At 37.4% G+C, this 18,874-nt stretch overlaps 5 protein-coding genes across 7 annotated transcripts; 4 read left to right on the forward strand and 1 right to left on the reverse strand.

The window, feature by feature from the left end:
• The first annotated feature begins 1,845 nt into the window (after nucleotides 1–1,845).
• Nucleotides 1,846–6,373, forward strand: LOC111790968 (ubiquitin-conjugating enzyme E2 34-like). 2 transcript variants are annotated; one of them, XM_023672113.2, is made up of 11 exons: nucleotides 1,846–2,080; nucleotides 3,149–3,270; nucleotides 3,543–3,597; nucleotides 4,149–4,187; nucleotides 4,386–4,449; nucleotides 4,577–4,638; nucleotides 4,717–4,756; nucleotides 4,923–4,950; nucleotides 5,066–5,157; nucleotides 5,537–5,851; nucleotides 6,167–6,373. In XM_023672113.2, the coding sequence occupies exons 2-10, from the start codon at nucleotides 3,214–3,216 to the stop codon at nucleotides 5,820–5,822; spliced, it is 723 nt and encodes a 240-aa protein (XP_023527881.1). In that variant the 5' UTR covers nucleotides 1,846–2,080; nucleotides 3,149–3,213; the 3' UTR covers nucleotides 5,823–5,851; nucleotides 6,167–6,373. The 2 variants fall into 2 exon arrangements, with proteins under 2 accessions (XP_023527881.1, XP_023527882.1); XM_023672114.2 differs by lacking the exon at nucleotides 6,167–6,373 and adding an exon at nucleotides 2,320–2,364 and having other exon boundaries at nucleotides 5,537–6,033.
• Nucleotides 6,374–6,608: 235 nt separating this feature from the next.
• LOC111790969 (uncharacterized) lies at nucleotides 6,609–7,441 on the forward strand. The gene is made up of 2 exons (XM_023672115.2): nucleotides 6,609–6,918; nucleotides 7,005–7,441. The coding sequence occupies exons 1-2, from the start codon at nucleotides 6,838–6,840 to the stop codon at nucleotides 7,383–7,385; spliced, it is 462 nt and encodes a 153-aa protein (XP_023527883.2). The 5' UTR covers nucleotides 6,609–6,837; the 3' UTR covers nucleotides 7,386–7,441.
• A 76-nt stretch (nucleotides 7,442–7,517) lies between these two features.
• On the reverse strand, nucleotides 7,518–8,763 carry LOC111790966 (RING-H2 finger protein ATL60-like). Its single transcript, XM_023672112.2, has one exon. It carries the CDS (start codon nucleotides 8,559–8,561, stop codon nucleotides 7,716–7,718), a length of 846 nt encoding a protein of 281 aa, XP_023527880.1. The 5' UTR covers nucleotides 8,562–8,763; the 3' UTR covers nucleotides 7,518–7,715.
• Nucleotides 8,764–11,244: 2,481 nt separating this feature from the next.
• LOC111791634 (uncharacterized) lies at nucleotides 11,245–15,363 on the forward strand. Its single transcript, XM_023673040.2, has 7 exons — nucleotides 11,245–11,403; nucleotides 11,529–11,960; nucleotides 12,045–12,097; nucleotides 12,512–12,552; nucleotides 12,675–12,993; nucleotides 13,326–13,642; nucleotides 14,592–15,363. The coding sequence occupies exons 1-7, from the start codon at nucleotides 11,391–11,393 to the stop codon at nucleotides 15,193–15,195; spliced, it is 1,779 nt and encodes a 592-aa protein (XP_023528808.2). The 5' UTR covers nucleotides 11,245–11,390; the 3' UTR covers nucleotides 15,196–15,363.
• A 752-nt stretch (nucleotides 15,364–16,115) lies between these two features.
• LOC111790173 (O-fucosyltransferase 36) lies at nucleotides 16,116–18,811 on the forward strand. 2 transcript variants are annotated; one of them, XM_023671012.2, is made up of 4 exons: nucleotides 16,219–16,440; nucleotides 16,701–17,544; nucleotides 17,612–17,861; nucleotides 18,541–18,811. In XM_023671012.2, the coding sequence occupies exons 1-4, from the start codon at nucleotides 16,314–16,316 to the stop codon at nucleotides 18,721–18,723; spliced, it is 1,404 nt and encodes a 467-aa protein (XP_023526780.2). In that variant the 5' UTR covers nucleotides 16,219–16,313; the 3' UTR covers nucleotides 18,724–18,811. The 2 variants fall into 2 exon arrangements, with proteins under 2 accessions (XP_023526779.2, XP_023526780.2); XM_023671011.2 differs by having other exon boundaries at nucleotides 16,116–17,544.
• Nucleotides 18,812–18,874: the final 63 nt, after the last annotated feature.

Here is an 18,874-nt window from a genome sequence, read left to right on the forward strand (position 1 = left end):
TTCGAGTCAACTCGAGTTTTTTATCCTATGAACTAGAAACCGAACCGAATCACTTCGGGTTCAAAAAAACAAACCCAACTCAAAAGACTAATTCAACCCAACCCAACCCCTATAATTCGGGTTGGACGTACACCCCCAACAGCTAGTGCATTATTAACGAGCTCACGGCAACCCATAGTTGAGATTTGAATTTGAAAATGTTTTTTATTTATTTATAAAAAATAAATGTGGATAGGAAATTTTAATATTATTGTAGCAGCAGGATGAATTATTTCACTATTATCTCTATTTATTATTTACCATAAATATAGGTTTTAAGAATGTGTCAGACCTGTATTCTTGACTTATAATTGGTCTGGTTTTCAACAAATTTTCATTTATCGCAAAAAAAAAAAAAAAAAAAAAAAAAAAAAACATTGATATTTAATATATCAAATTTACCAATTAAAAATATTAGTTATGACGTTTCAAATTTTTATTTAAATTAAAACTAACTCTTGTTGGTCGATGAGTAACATGGAGATATTTACGGTGGATCTTTAATTCTTGTGTTCTCCAACTTTAACGAGGTTGAGTTTCGATCTCTTCAAAATCCTTTTGACTTGAATACAAGATCAAGACCTGTTGATATGAACCAAGATATCTCAATTATGTAATATGAATTTCGTCCGTAGAAAGATAAGTAAGGAGCATATTGATACAATCCCAGCAAGTAATGTGAGAATATCCGTTTCTATTTTCGATTGAGATTTGAGGGCTAAAGCTCGACATCTCTGATCTTCACCCAGAAGTTAGATTGTTGCCTTCCTCACCAAAACCATTTGACACTGAACTAGAGTTATGGTGTTTTATTAATGTATTTCAAGATTTTTTTTATTTATTTTAATGTTACATTTACATAGTGACTAATTATAGTCTTAAAGTGTGAAAGTTATCGCTTTTGAGATGTCCTGTGAAGATAAAAAAGTTTCATTTTGAGGCTATATAAAGTCATGTTATTTCATCCTTGAGATTTGTAAAATTTAGTAAAAAGAACATTTAGTGTTTTTTTAGTCAATGACTAAGTTTATTTGCAATTCTATATAGTTTAAGTTTCATGTTTCGAATTATTTAAGCTTAACATGATCAATCTTACTCGTAGAGTGGTTTGAATCTCAAACAAATGTTATTGTCTCGAAATATTCAATCAACAGAATATTTCATATTTTACCTTCTCTTACAACTCAAAACATGAAGGGAAAAGAAAAACTTTAAATAAATAAATAAAAAAAACCATTTTAACTTAAAAAAAAATAGAAAAAGAGTTTTAAAAAATTCCCTTAAATTTTAATTAATAACTTCAAACTTTTTTAAAATATTCAAAAAAACACTTTTTAAATTTTTTTAAAATAAATAAAAAAAACCATTTCAACTTAAAAAAAATAGAAAAAGAGTTTTAAAAAATTCCCTTAAATTTTAATTAATAACTTCAAACTTTTTTAAAATATTCAAAAAAAACACTTTTTAAATTTTTTTAATTCAAAAATATATTTAGTGCGACCTTAAACTAGTCAATAATTTTAACTTTCAAAATAATTTATGAAATGTTAATAGATAGTTTTCGTCCATATATGATAAAAAAAATTCAAACGTTTTTTTATAAGGGTAAATGACATAATGCTATTTTTAAAATATATATAATTTAAACACTAGTATCTTTCGACTTTTTAAGAAAGTTAAAAGGGTATTTTAAAAATAAAGTAATAAATAAATATTTATTTATTTTTATTAATTTAGATTCTAATTTAATAATCAATTATTAAAGAGAAAACCTGGGGGTGGTTTTACGAAAATGCCCACGAAGACAACGAATTGGGGGGGGGGGCGGATGGGTTGGCGAGGGAGTCAAACAAACTCGAGGTGCGGCTGTGTATCCTCCAAATTCACCATCTTGCAATTTAATCGATTCTGCCGCGAAACGCAGCGCCACCCTCTGTTCATTTTTTGGTTGGACGACTGTTAATTTTCTCGCCTGATCCACGCCCACCGGACAAATTATCCCATCTCAATCCAGCGAAAACCCTAGTCGATTTCATTTCAGGTATTTCCAACTTCATTCCACTCTCTGATTCCTTCCCAGTTTTCCCCTTACCTTTTTGTTTGTCTCCAAATGGGGGGTGGGGGGTTGATTTCTGTTAGATTTCCCACCCCGATTCTGCCGCCAGGTTTCTTTATTGTCTTCACTTTCGTTCTCCCATTTTATGTCCTCCAATTATTGTTTATGGGCGATTCTGATCTGAACATGCGGGGACTGTGTTCTGTTTTAACATGCCGGATTAGCGATTGATCATGGATTCAAATCTGAAGAACGAACGATAGAAATCTGTGAGAATTTTATTTCGTCGAGGGTTTGCTGTTTCTCAATTACGACAAAATTGCCGTACTTGCTTTTAATTGCATTATTGGTTTCATCATTATTGTTATTATTATTATTTTGGGATGGATGATTATATGATACTTTTCTATCGCGATGATTTCTTGTTGAAATTTTGAATCAGCTCAGGAGAATTCTGCTGCTCTTGTTCTATTTTAACTTTTAACAGTTTTTAGATTATCTTGGAATCGTTTACTATTTTGTTTCGTTTTTAGTTCCTGAAATTTTATTTATTTCTTTCTTTTTGTACTCGGTCAATTACTCTTAAAACGGAGTCATGTATTGGTTCAATTATTGCTCTGCTGTCCTGTATGAAATATTAAATGGAAAAACAAATGTTGTATTAAATATGAAGGATTAACAGCTGAGGTTCTTGCCAACTACCACAGTGAAAGGTAACTTGAATAACAAAGAATTGCTAGCAATTGAATCTGGTTCTAACCATGCATTGCTTGTTCCTAGAGTTCTTAGACAGCCTGCTTTGTGCATCTCATTGAAAGTATAGTTTCTCATTTTATATGTATCTAAGAGTTATATTCTGTATATTTTCTGTATCTATCACTTTCTTCAACTAAAAATTTCTCGCATTGCATGCTTTCTATTATAGAAATATATAATCTCTGAGTTTTAAAATCTATGACTGCTTGGGTACTTGGGAAAATAATAATTTCCGGTGTTCATCAGTTCTTTGCCATAATTATAGTCTTTTCCTCTCTGTTTATGTCACCTTGCCAGGCATTGTATCTGAGGTTGAAGAAAGAGGAATAGCAGTTGAATTTTTTTGTTGTTAGCTTTGTGGAATGGCAGATAAATCGTGTATCAAGAGGCTTCAGAAGGAATATAGAGCTCTTTGTAAAGTATGTGCCTCTGGTTTTGTTTTTTTTTTTTGAAATTCTAGTGTTACAATGCATGGACTAACCGGATATTTGCCAATCTTGACATAATAATGTTTGACCATGTGTTTATCTTATGGCTGATTTCGCAAGTAAAAGTTTATTTTATCATTATTTTTCTTTAATGAGAAACTGAAGAATTCAACGAATGCTTTGCATTTTTCTTGTTGAAATGCTAACACATTTTTGTAATTGTCCCCCAATTGGTGCTGATTCTGCTATTTGTAAACTTTCAGGAGCCTGTTTCCCACATTGTTGCTCGTCCTTCTCCCAGCGACATTCTTGAGTGGCGTAAGTTTGTTCCTTTTGATATTTTGTTGGTGTTAGTAGTCGTGGAGCTTCTCATTCTTGTGTGCATGTAGGAATTAGGATACAACTATGGATTTTTGAAGTTGGCTTCAGTCCTTTTTATTATATTGTTTTATTTATCTATAAGCGACTTCAGTCTAGTTTTTAATGGATGCAGACTGTAAAATGACAAGTATTATCATTTTGTGTGTGGAAAGATATAGACATAACTGCTAGATCGTTGTGATGTTGAATAATGGTTAGATTGTTAGAATTCTTGGTTGAAAAGAAAAATAGAGGTCTGCAATCTATTCATCACTGAGTACTGCATGTAACGTTAGTAATATGTTGGGACTGGGAGTTTGAGAAGCATTGCTTGCCCGTTCTATGCCATAGTTAAATTCTTATTTTTTTAGAAATGTATTGCATCTCCTTTTTTTTCACTCAAGTTCAAACTTCTGTTTTGATTTTCTCTCTTTCTTTTCATGAAATATAAGCTTTCTGCTTATCATTTAGTTACCATAGTTTGCATATTAAATGTTATTCTGTTTCAGATTATGTTCTGGAGGGAAGTGAGGGAACTCCTTTTGCAGGTGAGTTTGTTTTACTTTGCCCCTTGTAGTACACAAGAGACACTTCTCTTCTCAATTCAATTCTTGGTTTCCTTTCGTGGATTTTTAGATGAAGATCTCTTTAATTTTGCTCTTTGATTTCCACTGGGGTATCAACTTTTTTTTCCTTCGTCGTATAATTTTTTTTTTTTAATGGAAGTCATTGAAAATCTTTGTTAGGAGGGTTCTACCATGGAAAAATTAAATTTCCTCCAGAATATCCATACAAGCCTCCGGGAATCAGGTATAAGCATCTTGGATGTGTTTAGTAATCTGGAAAATATTTGAGAAGAGATTTTTATAGAACATTTCTTAGCTTTCTTATCAACTTGTTTTTACTGTGATTCTAATACTACTACGATTCTTTCTAGCATGATCACCCCAAATGGTCGGTTCATGACACAGAAGAAAATTTGCTTATCCATGAGTGACTGTAAGTTTTGTGGATTTTAAAGATGATCATGCCTGCTTGTCTGTAGAAATGATTCTAATTGACTTGATCTGTCTGCAGTTCACCCAGAAAGTTGGAATCCTATGTGGTCCGTGTCTAGGTGAGACATAATCCTTTTCATTTTTCAACATGAGGTGTTACAGTTACTTTGTAGTACCGATGTTTTCTTCTTCCGCTAAACTTTTGCTTGAGTTAATAAATGGTTGCTTTGTGTGTGACTAACTTTTCTCACGTGCTTTTCATCCTTTGCTTTCCAACAATTGCAGCATACTAACCGGGCTTCTTTCATTCATGGTGAGTACGTTTTAGCTCTTGGCTCATTTTGCTTTAATCGAAGATGGCTGCCTTTGTAGCTTTATCTGTTATTATTACCTATTAATTTTGAGTAATGATCTACTTTCTTATGTAGATGGACAACAGTCCTACCACTGGAAGCGTGAATACTACTGCTGCTGAGAAGGAACGCTTGGCAAAGGCTTCTCTTGCATTCAATTGTAAAAAGTAAGCTCATGTGCAGGACTTTGTGTCCTTGAACGTAGTTTCTCTTCCGCTGAGGTTTCCATCTGTCATCCACATTCCTTTATTATGTAGGCTTGGTGAAGTTAATCCCCTAGCCCATCTTAATTACTGGAAATGTTGATGACTCATCTCTATCTTTAAAAAAATCATGATCTCATATTGCTTGTGGCAGTAGAGTTAATTACAATGATTAAACCACTTTTGGCCGTAAAACTTGGGCGCCCTTGAGTGTGTAAATTGCAAGTTCTTTTTCTTGAATTTAGAGTTTACACTTGCTTTCTTGCCATGTCATTTGCGAAACCACTTTTATTCATTTTCTTTTTTAATTGTAATACTTCAATGATTTAGTTTTATTTAACAGCCCAACATTTAGAAAACTGTTTCCCGAGTACGTGGAGAAATACAACGAGCAGCACCAATCAGAGCAGCTTGTTGCAGAACAGGCTTCATCAAAGCCATCAGAGGAAGGCAAAGCTAGGCACATAATGGAGAAGATCAAGTCCAGGGAAGAGGAGAACATTAACAAAGCAGCAGCAGATAGAGAGGACATGAAAAGAAATCGAAAGCAGTCGTTCCCTACATGGATGATGTTATTACTCTTTTCGATCTTCGGCGTCTTAATGGCATTGCCTCTCCTTCAACCATGAAACCATAAAATGGAAGGTTGCATACATAGGTAATGGTAGACAGTCTAGCTTGTGCAAGTCAAGGATGATGCTCTCATATTTTTGCATGTACTTAACAACATAGTGTCTGTATAGATGGTCTGGTGTCTTTGTGTGGCTGCTTTCATTTTGCCCAGAGTCTGTTATGTATGGAAGAACAGTTGCTTGAAAACTAAACCTCTTTGTTTGTCTATATCATGTTGTTAAATACTATTAGCTGAGGCAGAACACTGGTCAGGTCTCCACTGCAGAAATTGTTATTATTTTTATTTATTGTCATTTATTTATATATATATATTTAAAATTTTACCTTTTTCACTTTTTAGATTGAAGAGAGCTCCTCGGAGTACCCAGAGTTTCGCCGTGTTTTGCGCTCCTCTGCTTTTTCAATCCCCATGGGCCATAATCCATTTTTCTATATTACTTTTCTCTCAAGCTTCTGTTCGAGAACATGTTTGAGAGTGATGTTGAAATGGTTAAATTTTAACTCGTCTTTTATTATTTTGAATTAGTTTAATATTTGATATCGCTTATGGTTGAAGGCATTAAAATGCTCGATCTCTCAATTATAGTGCTACGAAAACAGAGATATCGTGTAAATCATTACACTTTATATCAACTTGTGTTAATTGCAGTAATTAAGAGCAGAATAGAAAAAGGGTTACCCATGTTTATGTGAATTAATATCAAATTATGTGTGTTAATACCCAGCGAAGCGACAGGCTCTGTTTACTGTAATGAAAGCATGAGATAGACGTTGAGTGATAACAAATTTATTACTTTCCCATTTCCTTGAACATCAGTCCTTGATTTCTTAGAAGCTGTCTATTGAATGCCACTTTTGGAAACATAACAAGGCGCTATTGGATCCCAAATGGGGTTCTTCTTCAATGGCGGTAGTTGGAGTTTCCTTCCCCCTTTTCATTTAGATGCATAACAGCTTCTGTTCTTCTATTTACCTCTTTTGAAGCTACGATTTTTGGATGTGTTTTGTTCAATGAAGAACTCTGTTTCTTCTGATTGTGAGATGAACGATCCTGTTTTTGATGATTTTGATCCTCGCCTCAACTTTTCCAAGGTGATTCAGTAATGTTCTTTTGTTCAATTCTTCATCTTTTAGATTCATCTGATATCTTTATGTAAATGTGGTTATGAATTTTCCAGTTCTTGGAAGAAGCAAAACATCATGCCACAGAACAAGAAACAGGAGCCAAATGGTTGCCACCACAGAAAAAAAGCAAGAAATCTTGGAAAAACACACTCTTCTCCTGGTTAAAAAGTGATAAAAGGACCAAGCCTCTGCCCAAACCAGGTACAAATCCTCACATACCCAATACAAGGCGTGTTTATGTTTCTGGTCCAATTTACACCAGAGCTACGGCCATAGACGGCAGATCTCGAGGCGGCCGTTCGACGTCTGGACCGATTGCTAGTCTCTTCAGTCCCAGTTTGAGTTCAGAGATGGAGATCCCTTATATGTGTCTTCACCAGCTTACTAGCCCCAATACAAACCACAATTATGGTCCAATTTATCTTGTTACATAGACATACATTTCTCAGTTCATCTTGTCTGGAGCCAGGGCCAGCCCATCTTTGAAATCTTTTGTATGTGTAATGGTTTTGATAAGCTGTTTAATGTTATGGTTATTGCCACAAACAAGTCAAGCCCATTCCATCGCATACTAAACAGATCAAAATGGATTCAAAGGATTGAAAATTTCTGTAAATAACCATGTTCTAACAAAATGAAAGCGGTTGGTTGAAGAACATTCATTTCAGAGATGCTCTCAACAACAACGCTTTCCCTCTCATTACTAGAATGCAAAGAAATTTGTACAAGTTTTGAAAACTTAACTTGTTTGTAGCAAATCTATATCAGGCCAATTGTTCCATTTCAACGTTAGCTGAATTTGGATCACAAGGATTCACTCTTCTTTGCCTACTCAAAAGCCTTTTCAATGACCTTAATCTGGTGACAACAGGTAGCTTTCCATCTTCATTAGGTGCTAGTGGCGGAAATTGAAGATCATTTTGAACATCAATTACCAATTCTGCAGCTGGGTTACTCGATGATGCTGATGAAGATGTCGCCGGAAACGGGTTTTGAGAAGAACTCTCTTCCACTTCCAGACAAGCTCCGGCAGAGGTGACCTGCTCTTGATTTCCCCAAATCAGTACATTTGTTGGGAAAGTTGGAGATTCTGAGGACAACCCAGTTGCAGAATCCTCATCCTGTAACTCGCCGGAGTCTGCGGCGGCGGTGACGGGGTTCCGACAAAGAGGGCAAGTGGAATGAGATTGAAACCACATATCGATGCAATCACTATGGAAGCCATGGAAGCAATCATGAAGCAGCTTGGCTTTCTCACCTTCAACAAGGTCAGAGAGGCAAACGGCACATTCGAGGCCATCTTTGAAATCATCAGGGTGGAATATCAGTACAGGAAGTGACCGAAGGATTTTGGGGTCCAACCCTCTTCCGGAATTGGGATCGTGTATGGCGGAGAATTCAAATCGGCGACGACGACGACGGCGAGTTTCCACCGGAAGAGGGGAAGGATCCTCAATGCGAGACCATAACCATCTAGCGTAGAGTTGGAGAAGAAGAACAAATACAAGCACCAACAAGAACACTAAAATGGCCGTCACAATCACCATTCCAGGTAGCTCGATAGTGACCGAATCGCCGGAATGTTGACTCAGCTTGTAATCGTCTTCCATGGCTGGCGACGAGATTGCAGAGACTGGAATTTGGGGGCAAGGAAGAAGAAGAAGAAGAAGAGGAAAGCGAATCTGGGTTTAAAATTTGGAATTGATTGCATAACGAAGCGAATGGATCGACTCGAGTAACAAAACAACAACTTCAAAACTAACTTTAATTTCGGTGAAGTAATACTCATGACTTGTGAGGCCTAAAGTTTGTGGTGCAGCAATCATGCGGCGCTTTTTTTTCACACGTAAAAAGTGGGGTTTCTTAAAAATATTTTTTTAGTCAAGGAGATAAAAACCACTCCATCCAATACTTCTATGCCAATAACTAACATCATATAAAGTTCTTATAAGTGAATTAATTTAAATTCTCGGGGACAATGTTGCTAACGTAGTGTCTAAGGTAGATCTTAGTCAACGGAACGTCTTTACACTTGTATAGAATCTCATATCAGTGTGGTGCTTGGTGTCAGAATCGCACTGTTGCAGTAGGACAACGATTGTGCGGTATTCGTTTTAACTCGACGAATAAGTGGGCCTTGTGAAAATCGAACTTTATGGACAATTTTGACATATGATCGAGTATCGAGTCACATTTGATAGAAAATGTTTTATAAAATGTGAACGAGGAAATATATAGGAAATAGTTTGAAAGAAAGCAATGTTATACGCTAAAAGCAGATATTATAACCTGTGTGGAAAGAATTGACAATTAGTTACATCCATCCCCTGTAATATATTATTTCGAGGCATTTTGGGTCTAACCATGATTTTGGTGAACGGTCATACATCCCTATATATGACATGACATGAATAGTAAGAATCTAATAATACATGGAAGCAAGTAAAAAGAGTTTGGGACGGACATACGACTATGAACAACACGCTTTAGACAGCTACCTGCACTCCGAATCTCAAAGTTAGGACTTTATATAAAGTGGTCTCGAGACTAGAAAATAGAAAATTTTGTACCTTTGTCAAAGATTTCTCTCTACTTTTAGAGTGGAGTACGTGTCATATTCATTCTGCCATACATATCGACTTCTTGGAAGTCTGATTCAAAGTCAAGGCAACCTTAGTATGCTTAGACAAGGGCCTAAGACGACGTCTCTTTTTTGGTTAGGCCACACGATAAACTGTTACATCTATTTTTCTAAAACACGATAAATTATAAATCACTCACCATAATTTGAATAGTTGCTTCATTTAAAATCATTCAAAATTTGAATATAGATGGTGTTCATACTAAGAGAGATAATTTAGGGATTTATTTAATTCATTAATTAAAGGTTAATACAAATGGTGAGTTTGTTAGAGCATAAGTGGAGAGAGAGAGGGAGGAGAGAGAGAGAGAATGATTAATTTTACTTTGGGCCACAAAAATTCAAACTATTGTCGTACAAAAATTAAGGATTTCAAATTTGAATCTATAATTAAAGGCTAAACCTAGTTTGTAAATTAATTTCATATTATATGTTTTTTACAAATCATTAAAAAGCTTATAAATTTAAATTAATCAAATATAATATATGATTTTAATTGCTTGAATTATAAATCTTGGACAGATATTTTGTCACACCAAAGTTTGAAAGTTGCGGATCACCCACTACTTTTGTCCTATTTTCCAATCTACTTTCACACTTAATTTATCTCTCTCTATTGCTAAATGACTATTCTACCCCTCAACATTATCGCTCTTTAATCCCCTCGTAACATACGCACGACACATTTGAAAGCACGTAAAAGCTAGTAGAGATGTCTGGTTAATCCCTGGGACGGAAAATCTTAAGCAAAAAAAGTGGAGAGTAAAGAGAGATTTCTCACGGTTTAAGGATAAGTATTATATTTCATGTCTCTGTTCTACTTGTTATATATATCAAAATTAAGGTACAAATATTTAAAAAATGAAAATTATTAAAAAGTTTATTGGAAAAATATGTAAAAGATAGAGAAAAATTACCAGGAGGACAAAAAAAATTTCATGGATGCTATTAAAATAGATGATGGGAATGGAAATAGAGAAGACTTCTCTATCTCCTATTCGTGTCTTGTGAGCATCTCTAAAAAGCTATCGAATGCTACTCAATCATCAAATCGAAAAATCTTTCGATTCTCGAGATTGAGAATCCAAATTACACTTTTGCAATCACACTCGACCGTAACTTTCCATAGGGCGTTGTACCCTTTGAGAAAGAAGACCACACTTCTCCCTTATCACTTAGTCTCAAACTCGCCACCTCACACGAATATTCAGATTGAGAAGACACAATACCTAAACGAATCAATACATAATGATTCAATGCTGACCAAAAATTCTTGGTACAAAGAATCGACTTGCTTGTAATGATCATATCAATGCACACGACTTAAGGACAACCTTAAATATTGATATTAAGCCTAGTGGGCTTAATGGGCTTGTGGGCTTGTGGCTAGCAGAATGCGCTACTTTAATGGGCTTTGTGGTCCAAAACATGGGTGGCACTTGTGGGCTTCAGTTCCGAAGAATGGGCTGCTTTAGTGGGCTTAATGGGCTTCAGTCTAGAAGAATGGGCTACTTTAATGGGCTTTGTGGGCTTCAGTCTAGCAGAATGGGCTGCTTTAGTGGGCTTCAATTGAACCCCGGGGGGGGGGGGGGGGGGGGGGGGGGGGGGGGGGGTGGATCCTTCCTGGTGTACCTTCGTCTCTGCTCGCCTAATCCCTTCGAAGAACGTTGTCCATTCTCCAGCAACTGACTGACACTAAACTTTGGCTAGACGACTGTAATGCCACTTCCTCGAGAGATTTGCTGCCATTGTTTTCTCAACTGAATTGCGGTGGTTGATTTTGGTTGAATGAGCTTCCATGCCTTTGTTGGGTAAGCTTCTCTTCTCTTGGTTTTCAATGGCGTCTTCTCTTCTTGTTGTGTTCATCTTTTTTCTTCATATTGCGCGTTTCATTTCACACTGACGCTTTATATGTTGCTTTTTCTCGCGTTTGTAGCTGAGATTTTTACTGCTCAGCCTGCCTTCCACTGTTTCCGTTCATGTTTTCTTGTGAATAATTCAATGGTTTCGCTTACTTTTGGGAATGAGAAGGAATTATCTTCTTGTTGGAAGTCCTTGATTGTACCGAAACGTATGAACTTCAGTGCCCAGCTTGAGGTTTCCAGGCGCGGATTATTGATTAGAGCAGTTGCTACTCTTGAATCCAAGCGTGTGGTTCATGATGGGAACGGGGACGTTTATATGGAAAAACGGACGGAATTTAAGAATTCTCAGTTAGGTTCTGCCCTGTTTACTTCAGAAGCTCAGCTTGCATCATCCAGTGAAGATTCGGAAGAATTAGATGAGAGAGAACGGGTGAGGCGAGAGAGGATTTCCCAAGCAAATAAAGGACAAACGCCGTGGAACAAAGGGAGAAAGCACAGTGCTGGTAAAACACCCGCTATTTCACTCAGCGTTAATACACTTTGAGGATTTATCGTTTACTCTTTCTTAATAAGCAATTCATTTGCAGAGACGCTTAGACGAATCAAGGAGCGAACATGGCTTGCAATGCAGGATCCTAAGGTGAAGTCATGTAAGAATGGTTTTATGTATAAGAAATGTTCGATTAATCCATCGTGTTACCCTCTGCTTTTATGGTGGCCATGATTTTGAATATGAATAGTGTTACACGGCCTAGGATTCAATCATCGGCCATGAATAGAACATTTATCTAGGAATACTTGATATCTCACCACTTGTTAGCTACCATGTGTGGAGGATTGTTGGGAGGGAGTCCCACGTTGGCTAATTTAGGGAATGAGCATGAGTTTATAAGTAAGGAATATGTCTCCATTGGTATGAGTATGAGGCTTTTTGGAGAAGCCCAAAGCAAAGCCATGAGAGCTTATGCTCGAAGTGGACAATATCATACCATTGTGGAGGTTCGTGATTCCGAACAGCATGTTCACTTCATAATTTATACTATTTTCTGTGCAGGTAAAAAATAAGTTGGCTAAGGCTGGCGGCCATGCTCAGAGGTAGATGTCATCTTATTCTGTTTGTTTGGATGGTTTATGATCCGTGATTTTGCAGTATTACTATCTAAATATGTGATCTCTGAGGCACTAATTTGAAGTGCCCCTCCTTTGTGATGCCACAGCGAAGAGACAAGGATGAAAATTGGGGTTGGTGTGCGAATGGGGTGGCAAAGACGTCGTGAGAAGCTGGTATTACAAGAAAAATGCTACATAGAGTGGAAACATTTAATTGCTGAAGCTTCAAGACGAGGATATAAGGGTGAGGAAGAACTGCAGTGGGACTCCTACCAAATCCTGAATGAAAGATTTAAAAAGGAGTGGCTGGAGAGTGTCGAGCAACGGAAAAGAAAGCCGAGGTCGGTTGGAAGCAAGAGAGCACCAAAGTCAGCTGAGCAGAGGAAGAAGATATCAGAATCCATCTCTGCAAAATGGGATGATCCTGTATGTTTTTGTTATATATCCTCCATTAGCTGCACTAAATAGAAACTTTTTTTCTCATTAAATGCTCCATGCTCTCTGGATGGTTTTCGAAATCCGAAGATAAAAACTTCCCATGGAACCGAACCACTGGTTGTCGAGAAATGTTTGGATTTAATTCTAGATTGTCGGATAGACCCGGATCATCATTTGCAAAATGACATACTAACTGTTAGCCTGTAACTAATCTTTAGACTACCATTACAATATTTGCATCCCTATGACATGAGCTTAATCACGACCAAATATTCTTAACAGCAGCTACCTCTGCATTCTGCTTGTTTATTTTATGTCAGGAATATCGTGATCGAGTTTGCTCTGCTATAGCTAAATATCATGGCACGCCTATTGGAGTCGACAGAAGAAGGCCAAGGAGAAAGCACAGTGAAAGTATGGAGACCACAAGAACCAGCCAGAGGAAAGAAAAGAGTAATGTTTACTCTTCGTTTGCAGATGGGTCTAGAATCGAAAATCGACAACCGAGAATCAGGAAAAGTAAAGCGCCACGGTTTAAAGACCCTTCAGCAAGCTTCAAGCTGGACATGATAAAGAGTATCAGGGCACAGAGAGCAATTGCAGAAACTAAAAAAATGGAAGCCATTGAGCAAGCTAGGTCCGTTCTTCTCTTTTACTTGCAGTTTCTTAAATAAATTTGGCCGGTCTATAGACTCATCTGTTAGGAACTACGACTCTCCACGATAATATGATATTGTCCATTTTGAGCATAAACTCTCATGGTTTTGCTTTTGGTCTACCCAAAAGGCCTCGTACCAATGGAGATAGTGTTCCTTACTTATAAACCCATGATCTTCCTCTTAATTAGCCTATGTGGGACTACTCCTTTCAATAATCCTCAACAATCCTCCCTTCGAACAAAGTACACCATAGAGCCTCCCTTGAGGCATATGGAGCCCTCGAATAGTATCCCCTTAATTGAGATTCGGCTCCTTTCTTTGGAGCACTTGAACAAAGTACACCCTTTGTTTGCCATTTGAGTATTCTATTGACATGACTAAGTTAAGGCACGACTCTGATACTATGTTAGTAACCACGACTCTCCACAATGGTATGATATTATCCACTTTGAGCATAAGTTCTCATGGCTTTGCTTTTGGTCTTCCCAAAAGGCCTAGAAGATAGTGTTCCTTACTTGTAAACCCATGATCTTCTTCTTATTTAGCTAATGTGGGACTACTCCTTTCAATAATTCTCAACTTACTCATCTTTCTAACTGTAAAGAGGCCATTTTCTACTTCCGAGAGAGAATCAACCTCTTTGATGTGGTGTTAAGCATGTATGCTACTACGTTGTTTGAAGTCGAAAACTCGTTAGGACATTTTATTCTAGCATGATTCCTGAGGGAAATTGAACCACTGACTGCATTGGTAGCGTTTTGACAACCATAGCTATATTCAGGTTCCCTTTCTTGTGACTGAAAACCTTTACTAAACAGTATTCGTTACTCACGAGTACGACCTTTCCAGCTCCAGTTTCTAATCAAGAATGCAAGACAGCTCAATTTACATTGAACAGTTGATGACGTTCCAGTTTTTCCTTTTCAGACTCATGATTGCTGAAGCAGAGAAGGCCGCCAAGGCCCTTGAGGTTGCCGCTACAAGAAGCCCCATTGCTCGAGCTTCCCTATTAGAAACAAGAAAGCTTATAGCTGAAGCACTACAATCAATTGAATGCATAGATATTGAGCAGATGGCATCCCAACAGACTGAAGAACAGAATGCAGCAGCCTCCTACATCCACGAAGTGGGTACCCCGAACGATGAGGAGGACTCACTGGCTGGAAAAGAAGACCAAAGAAGAGCAGCTCAAACAATGGCAAAGGGGACCCAGTTGTTGTTGCCTTGTAGCACAGAAGATGTGGCTTTTGATTTTGGTAAGTTTAGTGTGCAGGATCTTGAAGTTGCAGCAAGCAGCAATGGATATGGCGCATCTTATCCACCACGTTTGTCAAGTCTGGGAAACCAGCCTAATGGGAATGGGAATAAGGCACCTGATGACCATAAGCCTTGCTTGAATGGGACCAACCTTCACCAGTTGGAAGAGAAATCGGATACCCAAGTGATTGCAGTCAAGAAGAAATGGGTTCGTGGTAGGCTGGTTGAAGTAGCCGAAGTATGTCAGGCCTCTGAAGCAACACCTAGCGATTAGCATTTTATTGATCAACATATGTGTACAACAAACTAGCTGATTCTGTTGAGTTTATAGAGCATCATCTTAGCCGTAGTAGTATTGACATTAGAGCAGCATCCTTTGTCTGGCTCCATTTCTTATGTAAACAATCCCAACAATGTAGGCTATCATAGTTCACTTGCCCCACTTCATACCTTCCCACACCACGAGCACGAGCACGATGGTTGAACTATGTTCATGTTGATTTTTGTTTAAAAGCCATTAAAAAATGAGTTTGATAATATATTTATGAAAAAATAAAAACTAAGTGTAGTTAACAAAATTTGTTTTATATGATTATTTTTTAAAAATAATAATATTATATTTTAATACTCATCTTTAAAAAAAAAAAAAAAAAAAAAAAAAAAAAAAAAAAAAAAAAGTCCTTGGGTTAGTATTATAAACTATTTATTTGATGGGTTACACAAATCACATCATGCACATTAAGCTCAAAACATTTATAATCATAACATACTAATAAACGAGCAAATATATTCATTCGTTTCAGAAAAACAAAACATTTGAGTTTCAATAAAAAAAAAAAAGTCCCTAAACTCGAGACTTCCTTTAGCTATAACAGAATTTGTTGGTCTTGGTCTAGTTTGTCTTAGAACTAATCCTACGTTCAAATTTTAGAAAATCAAACTTCAAGTATTATGGGTCTATTTTGAGCCTAAGCTTTAGTGATTTTACTTTTAGTTTTTAATAGAGGTCTCATCCCAATAAAAATATATTTCTTACTTATAAACCTATAATTATCCTCTTAATGGATTAATGTAGGACTCACTTCCAACAATTTTCAACATCGTTATCTGATGATAATGAAAAAAAAAATATATATATTTTTTAAATAAAGTATTAACTATTCTTATATATAGTTTAGTGTTAATTAGACTCTTCCTCGCTAAGTCATCCTGTTTGTGGAGAGAGTCCAAGAGAAGACTGTATGGACTTGGAGTGAAAATCGTCCACCAAAAAACTCTGCTGAAGAAGAAGAAGAAGAACACAAGATCCAAGTGGAAGAACTGGAGGAGTAATGGATAGATCTGATTCGTCCTCCGACGAATCAGACGATCGCCAAAACCTTATCGAACAGAATGGAACCGAACGCCTCCCTTCTCCTCGCACTCGCTCCACAACCTTCGACATTGACGACGATCGCCATTTTCGGCCTCCCATTCACAGATTCCGTTTCTCCATTCCCAAATTTGCATTTCACAAGAGGTACTACTACCTATTAGCGGCCGCCCTCCCTCTCTGCATTATCGCTATATTTTTCTCTGTCGATATTCGAAGTCTCTTCTCATCTGTGAATATCTCTTCCACACTCGGAAGTTCCGATTCCCTCAGTGACCGAATGAGGGAATCGGAGTTGAGAGCTTTGTATTTGTTGAGGCAACAACAACTGGCTTTTTTCGATATTTGGAATCATTCTAACTCAACTTTCAACTCGACCGCTACTAATAATTTGAGTTCAAATTCAGCCTCAGGAGACGCATTCATAGTAGATCTCAAATCTGCTATATTGAAGCAAATTAGTTTGAACAAAGAGATCCAAAACGTTCTTCTGTCCCCCCATCGGTCGGGGAATTTATCTGAGGTAGTTGATGATGCTCAGACGATGGGGACATTCACCATTGATAGATGTGGAAAGATTGACCAGAAATTGTCCGGCAAACGAACAATTGAGTGGAAGCCCAAATCGGACAAGTTTTTGTTCGCTATATGCACTTCGGGGCAAATGTCTAACCATTTGATCTGTTTGCAGAAGCATATGTTCTTCGCTGCTATCCTCAACAGAATTTTAGTCATTCCTAGTCACAAAGTTGATTATCAGTTCAGTAGGGTAATTGACATTGAAAATATCAATACGTGCTTGGGAAGAAAGGTTGTCATCTCTTTTGAAGAGTTTTCTGAGATTAGGAAGCACCACTTGCACATTGATCGGTTCATCTGTTACTTCTCAAAACCAGATCCTTGTTATGTGGATGATGAACACATTAAAAAGTTGAAGAACTTGGGGATCTCAATGGGCAAGCTTGAATCTGCTTGGAATGAAGATGCTAAGAAGCCCACTGGAAAGACGGTTTCAGACATTGAATCCAAATTCTCTTCCAACGACGATGTTGTAGCTGTAGGAGATATTTTCTTTGCTAATGTAGAGAAAGAGTGGGTGAATCAACCAGGCGGCCCCATCGCTCACAAATGCCAGACTTTGATAGAACCAAGCCGCCTGATCAAGCTGACAGCCCAGCGATTCATTCAAACGTTCTTAGGAAAGAATTATATGGCATTCCATTTCCGACGACATGGTTTTTTGAAGTTCTGGTAATACATCTACATTACTGTTTTCTTTAATGAAATTTTCTGGTTAATGAAATTTTCTGTTTTGCAGTAATGCAAAGCAGCCAAGCTGCTTTTACCCCATTCCCCAAGCAGCAGACTGCATAATTCGAGTAGTTGAGAGGGCGAATGTGGCAGTCATTTATCTTTCAACAGATGCAGCAGCGAGTGAATATGGATTGCTGCAATCACTTCTTGTGTTGAATGGGAAGTCCATACCACTTGTTAGAAGGCCTCCTCGTAATTCAGCTGAAAAATGGGACGCCTTGTTATACAGGCATGGGATTGAGGGAGACTCTCAGGTCAGCCTAAGAATCCAACTTTTCTTACACTGCAACGATTATGGTTATACACAAGTATGATATTGTCCACTTTGAGCATAAGTTTTGTATTCTTTACCAACAATCCTCAACAATCCTTCACTCGAACAAAGTACACTATAGAGCCTCTCCCCAGCGTATGGATCTCTCAAACAGCCTCCCCTTAATCGATGTCCAACTCCTTCTTTGGAGTCCTCGAACAAAGTACACCCTTTTTTGGACATTTGAGGATTCTATTGACATGACTAAGTTAAGAGGATGGCTCTGACACCGTGTTAGGAATCACAGTCATCCACAATGGTATGATATTTATCCTTTTTTAGCATAAGCTCTCATGGCTTTGCTTTAAGCTTCTCCAAAAGGCCTCATACCAATGGAGATGTATTATTTACTTATAAACCCATGATCATTTCCTAAATTAACCAATGTGGGACTCCCTGCCAATATTCCTCAACACCGGGTTTTATGTCCGATGTTATGTCCAGTCCTACATGCACATATATGACATGCAGTGTGATAGATTCATTCTAATCCAATAAAATCAAACATTCGACTTGTTTGTTTTGGTCATTCGAGTTGAGGATTCTATGTGAAGTTATGCAATCTTGAGTTGGTTTAGCATCCTGAGCTCGACTCCAATGAGCTAATTTTCATTGTGTAGGTTGAAGCGATGCTGGACAAGACAATCTGTGCTATGTCGAGCACATTTATCAGTGCATCTGGGTCTACATTCACAGAGGACATTTTGCGGCTACGGCAGGACTGGGGCTCTGCGTCTCTGTGTGATCAGTATCTCTGCCAGGGTGAGGAACCAAATTTCATTTCAGATCAGAATGATGTGTAGAGATTCAATGGTGTGTGTATAGCCTTGATCTGGAATTGAGTCCACAATATGATATGATACTTCACGAAGTTTGCACGAATTCCTTGCATATAGTAAGTCTAATCTCATAACAAAATACTCACGGCTGTAATCAGTGTGTATATAGAGAAAT

This window comes from Cucurbita pepo, chromosome 3 (assembly GCF_057944985.1).
Source record: "Cucurbita pepo subsp. pepo isolate OVF chromosome 3, ASM5794498v1, whole genome shotgun sequence".
Taxonomy (NCBI): Eukaryota; Viridiplantae; Streptophyta; class Magnoliopsida; order Cucurbitales; family Cucurbitaceae; genus Cucurbita; species Cucurbita pepo.

Coding starts and splice junctions, on each gene's coding strand:
- LOC111790968 (XM_023672113.2), top strand. CDS start 3,214: ATGGCAGATAAATCGTGTATCAAGAGGCTTCAGAAGGAATATAGAGCT. Junction 3,271..3,542: donor AATATAGAGCTCTTTGTAAA/GTATGTGCCTCT, acceptor GTAAACTTTCAG/GAGCCTGTTTCCCACATTGT. Junction 4,188..4,385: donor TGAGGGAACTCCTTTTGCAG/GTGAGTTTGTTT, acceptor AATCTTTGTTAG/GAGGGTTCTACCATGGAAAA.
- LOC111790969 (XM_023672115.2), top strand. CDS start 6,838: ATGAAGAACTCTGTTTCTTCTGATTGTGAGATGAACGATCCTGTTTTT. Junction 6,919..7,004: donor CTCGCCTCAACTTTTCCAAG/GTGATTCAGTAA, acceptor TGAATTTTCCAG/TTCTTGGAAGAAGCAAAACA.
- LOC111790966 (XM_023672112.2), bottom strand. CDS start 8,561: ATGGAAGACGATTACAAGCTGAGTCAACATTCCGGCGATTCGGTCACT.
- LOC111791634 (XM_023673040.2), top strand. Junction 11,961..12,044: donor AGGGAGAAAGCACAGTGCTG/GTAAAACACCCG, acceptor ATTCATTTGCAG/AGACGCTTAGACGAATCAAG. Junction 12,994..13,325: donor CTGCAAAATGGGATGATCCT/GTATGTTTTTGT, acceptor ATTTTATGTCAG/GAATATCGTGATCGAGTTTG.
- LOC111790173 (XM_023671011.2), top strand. CDS start 16,253: ATGGATAGATCTGATTCGTCCTCCGACGAATCAGACGATCGCCAAAAC. Junction 17,545..17,611: donor CATGGTTTTTTGAAGTTCTG/GTAATACATCTA, acceptor TCTGTTTTGCAG/TAATGCAAAGCAGCCAAGCT. Junction 17,862..18,540: donor GGATTGAGGGAGACTCTCAG/GTCAGCCTAAGA, acceptor TTCATTGTGTAG/GTTGAAGCGATGCTGGACAA.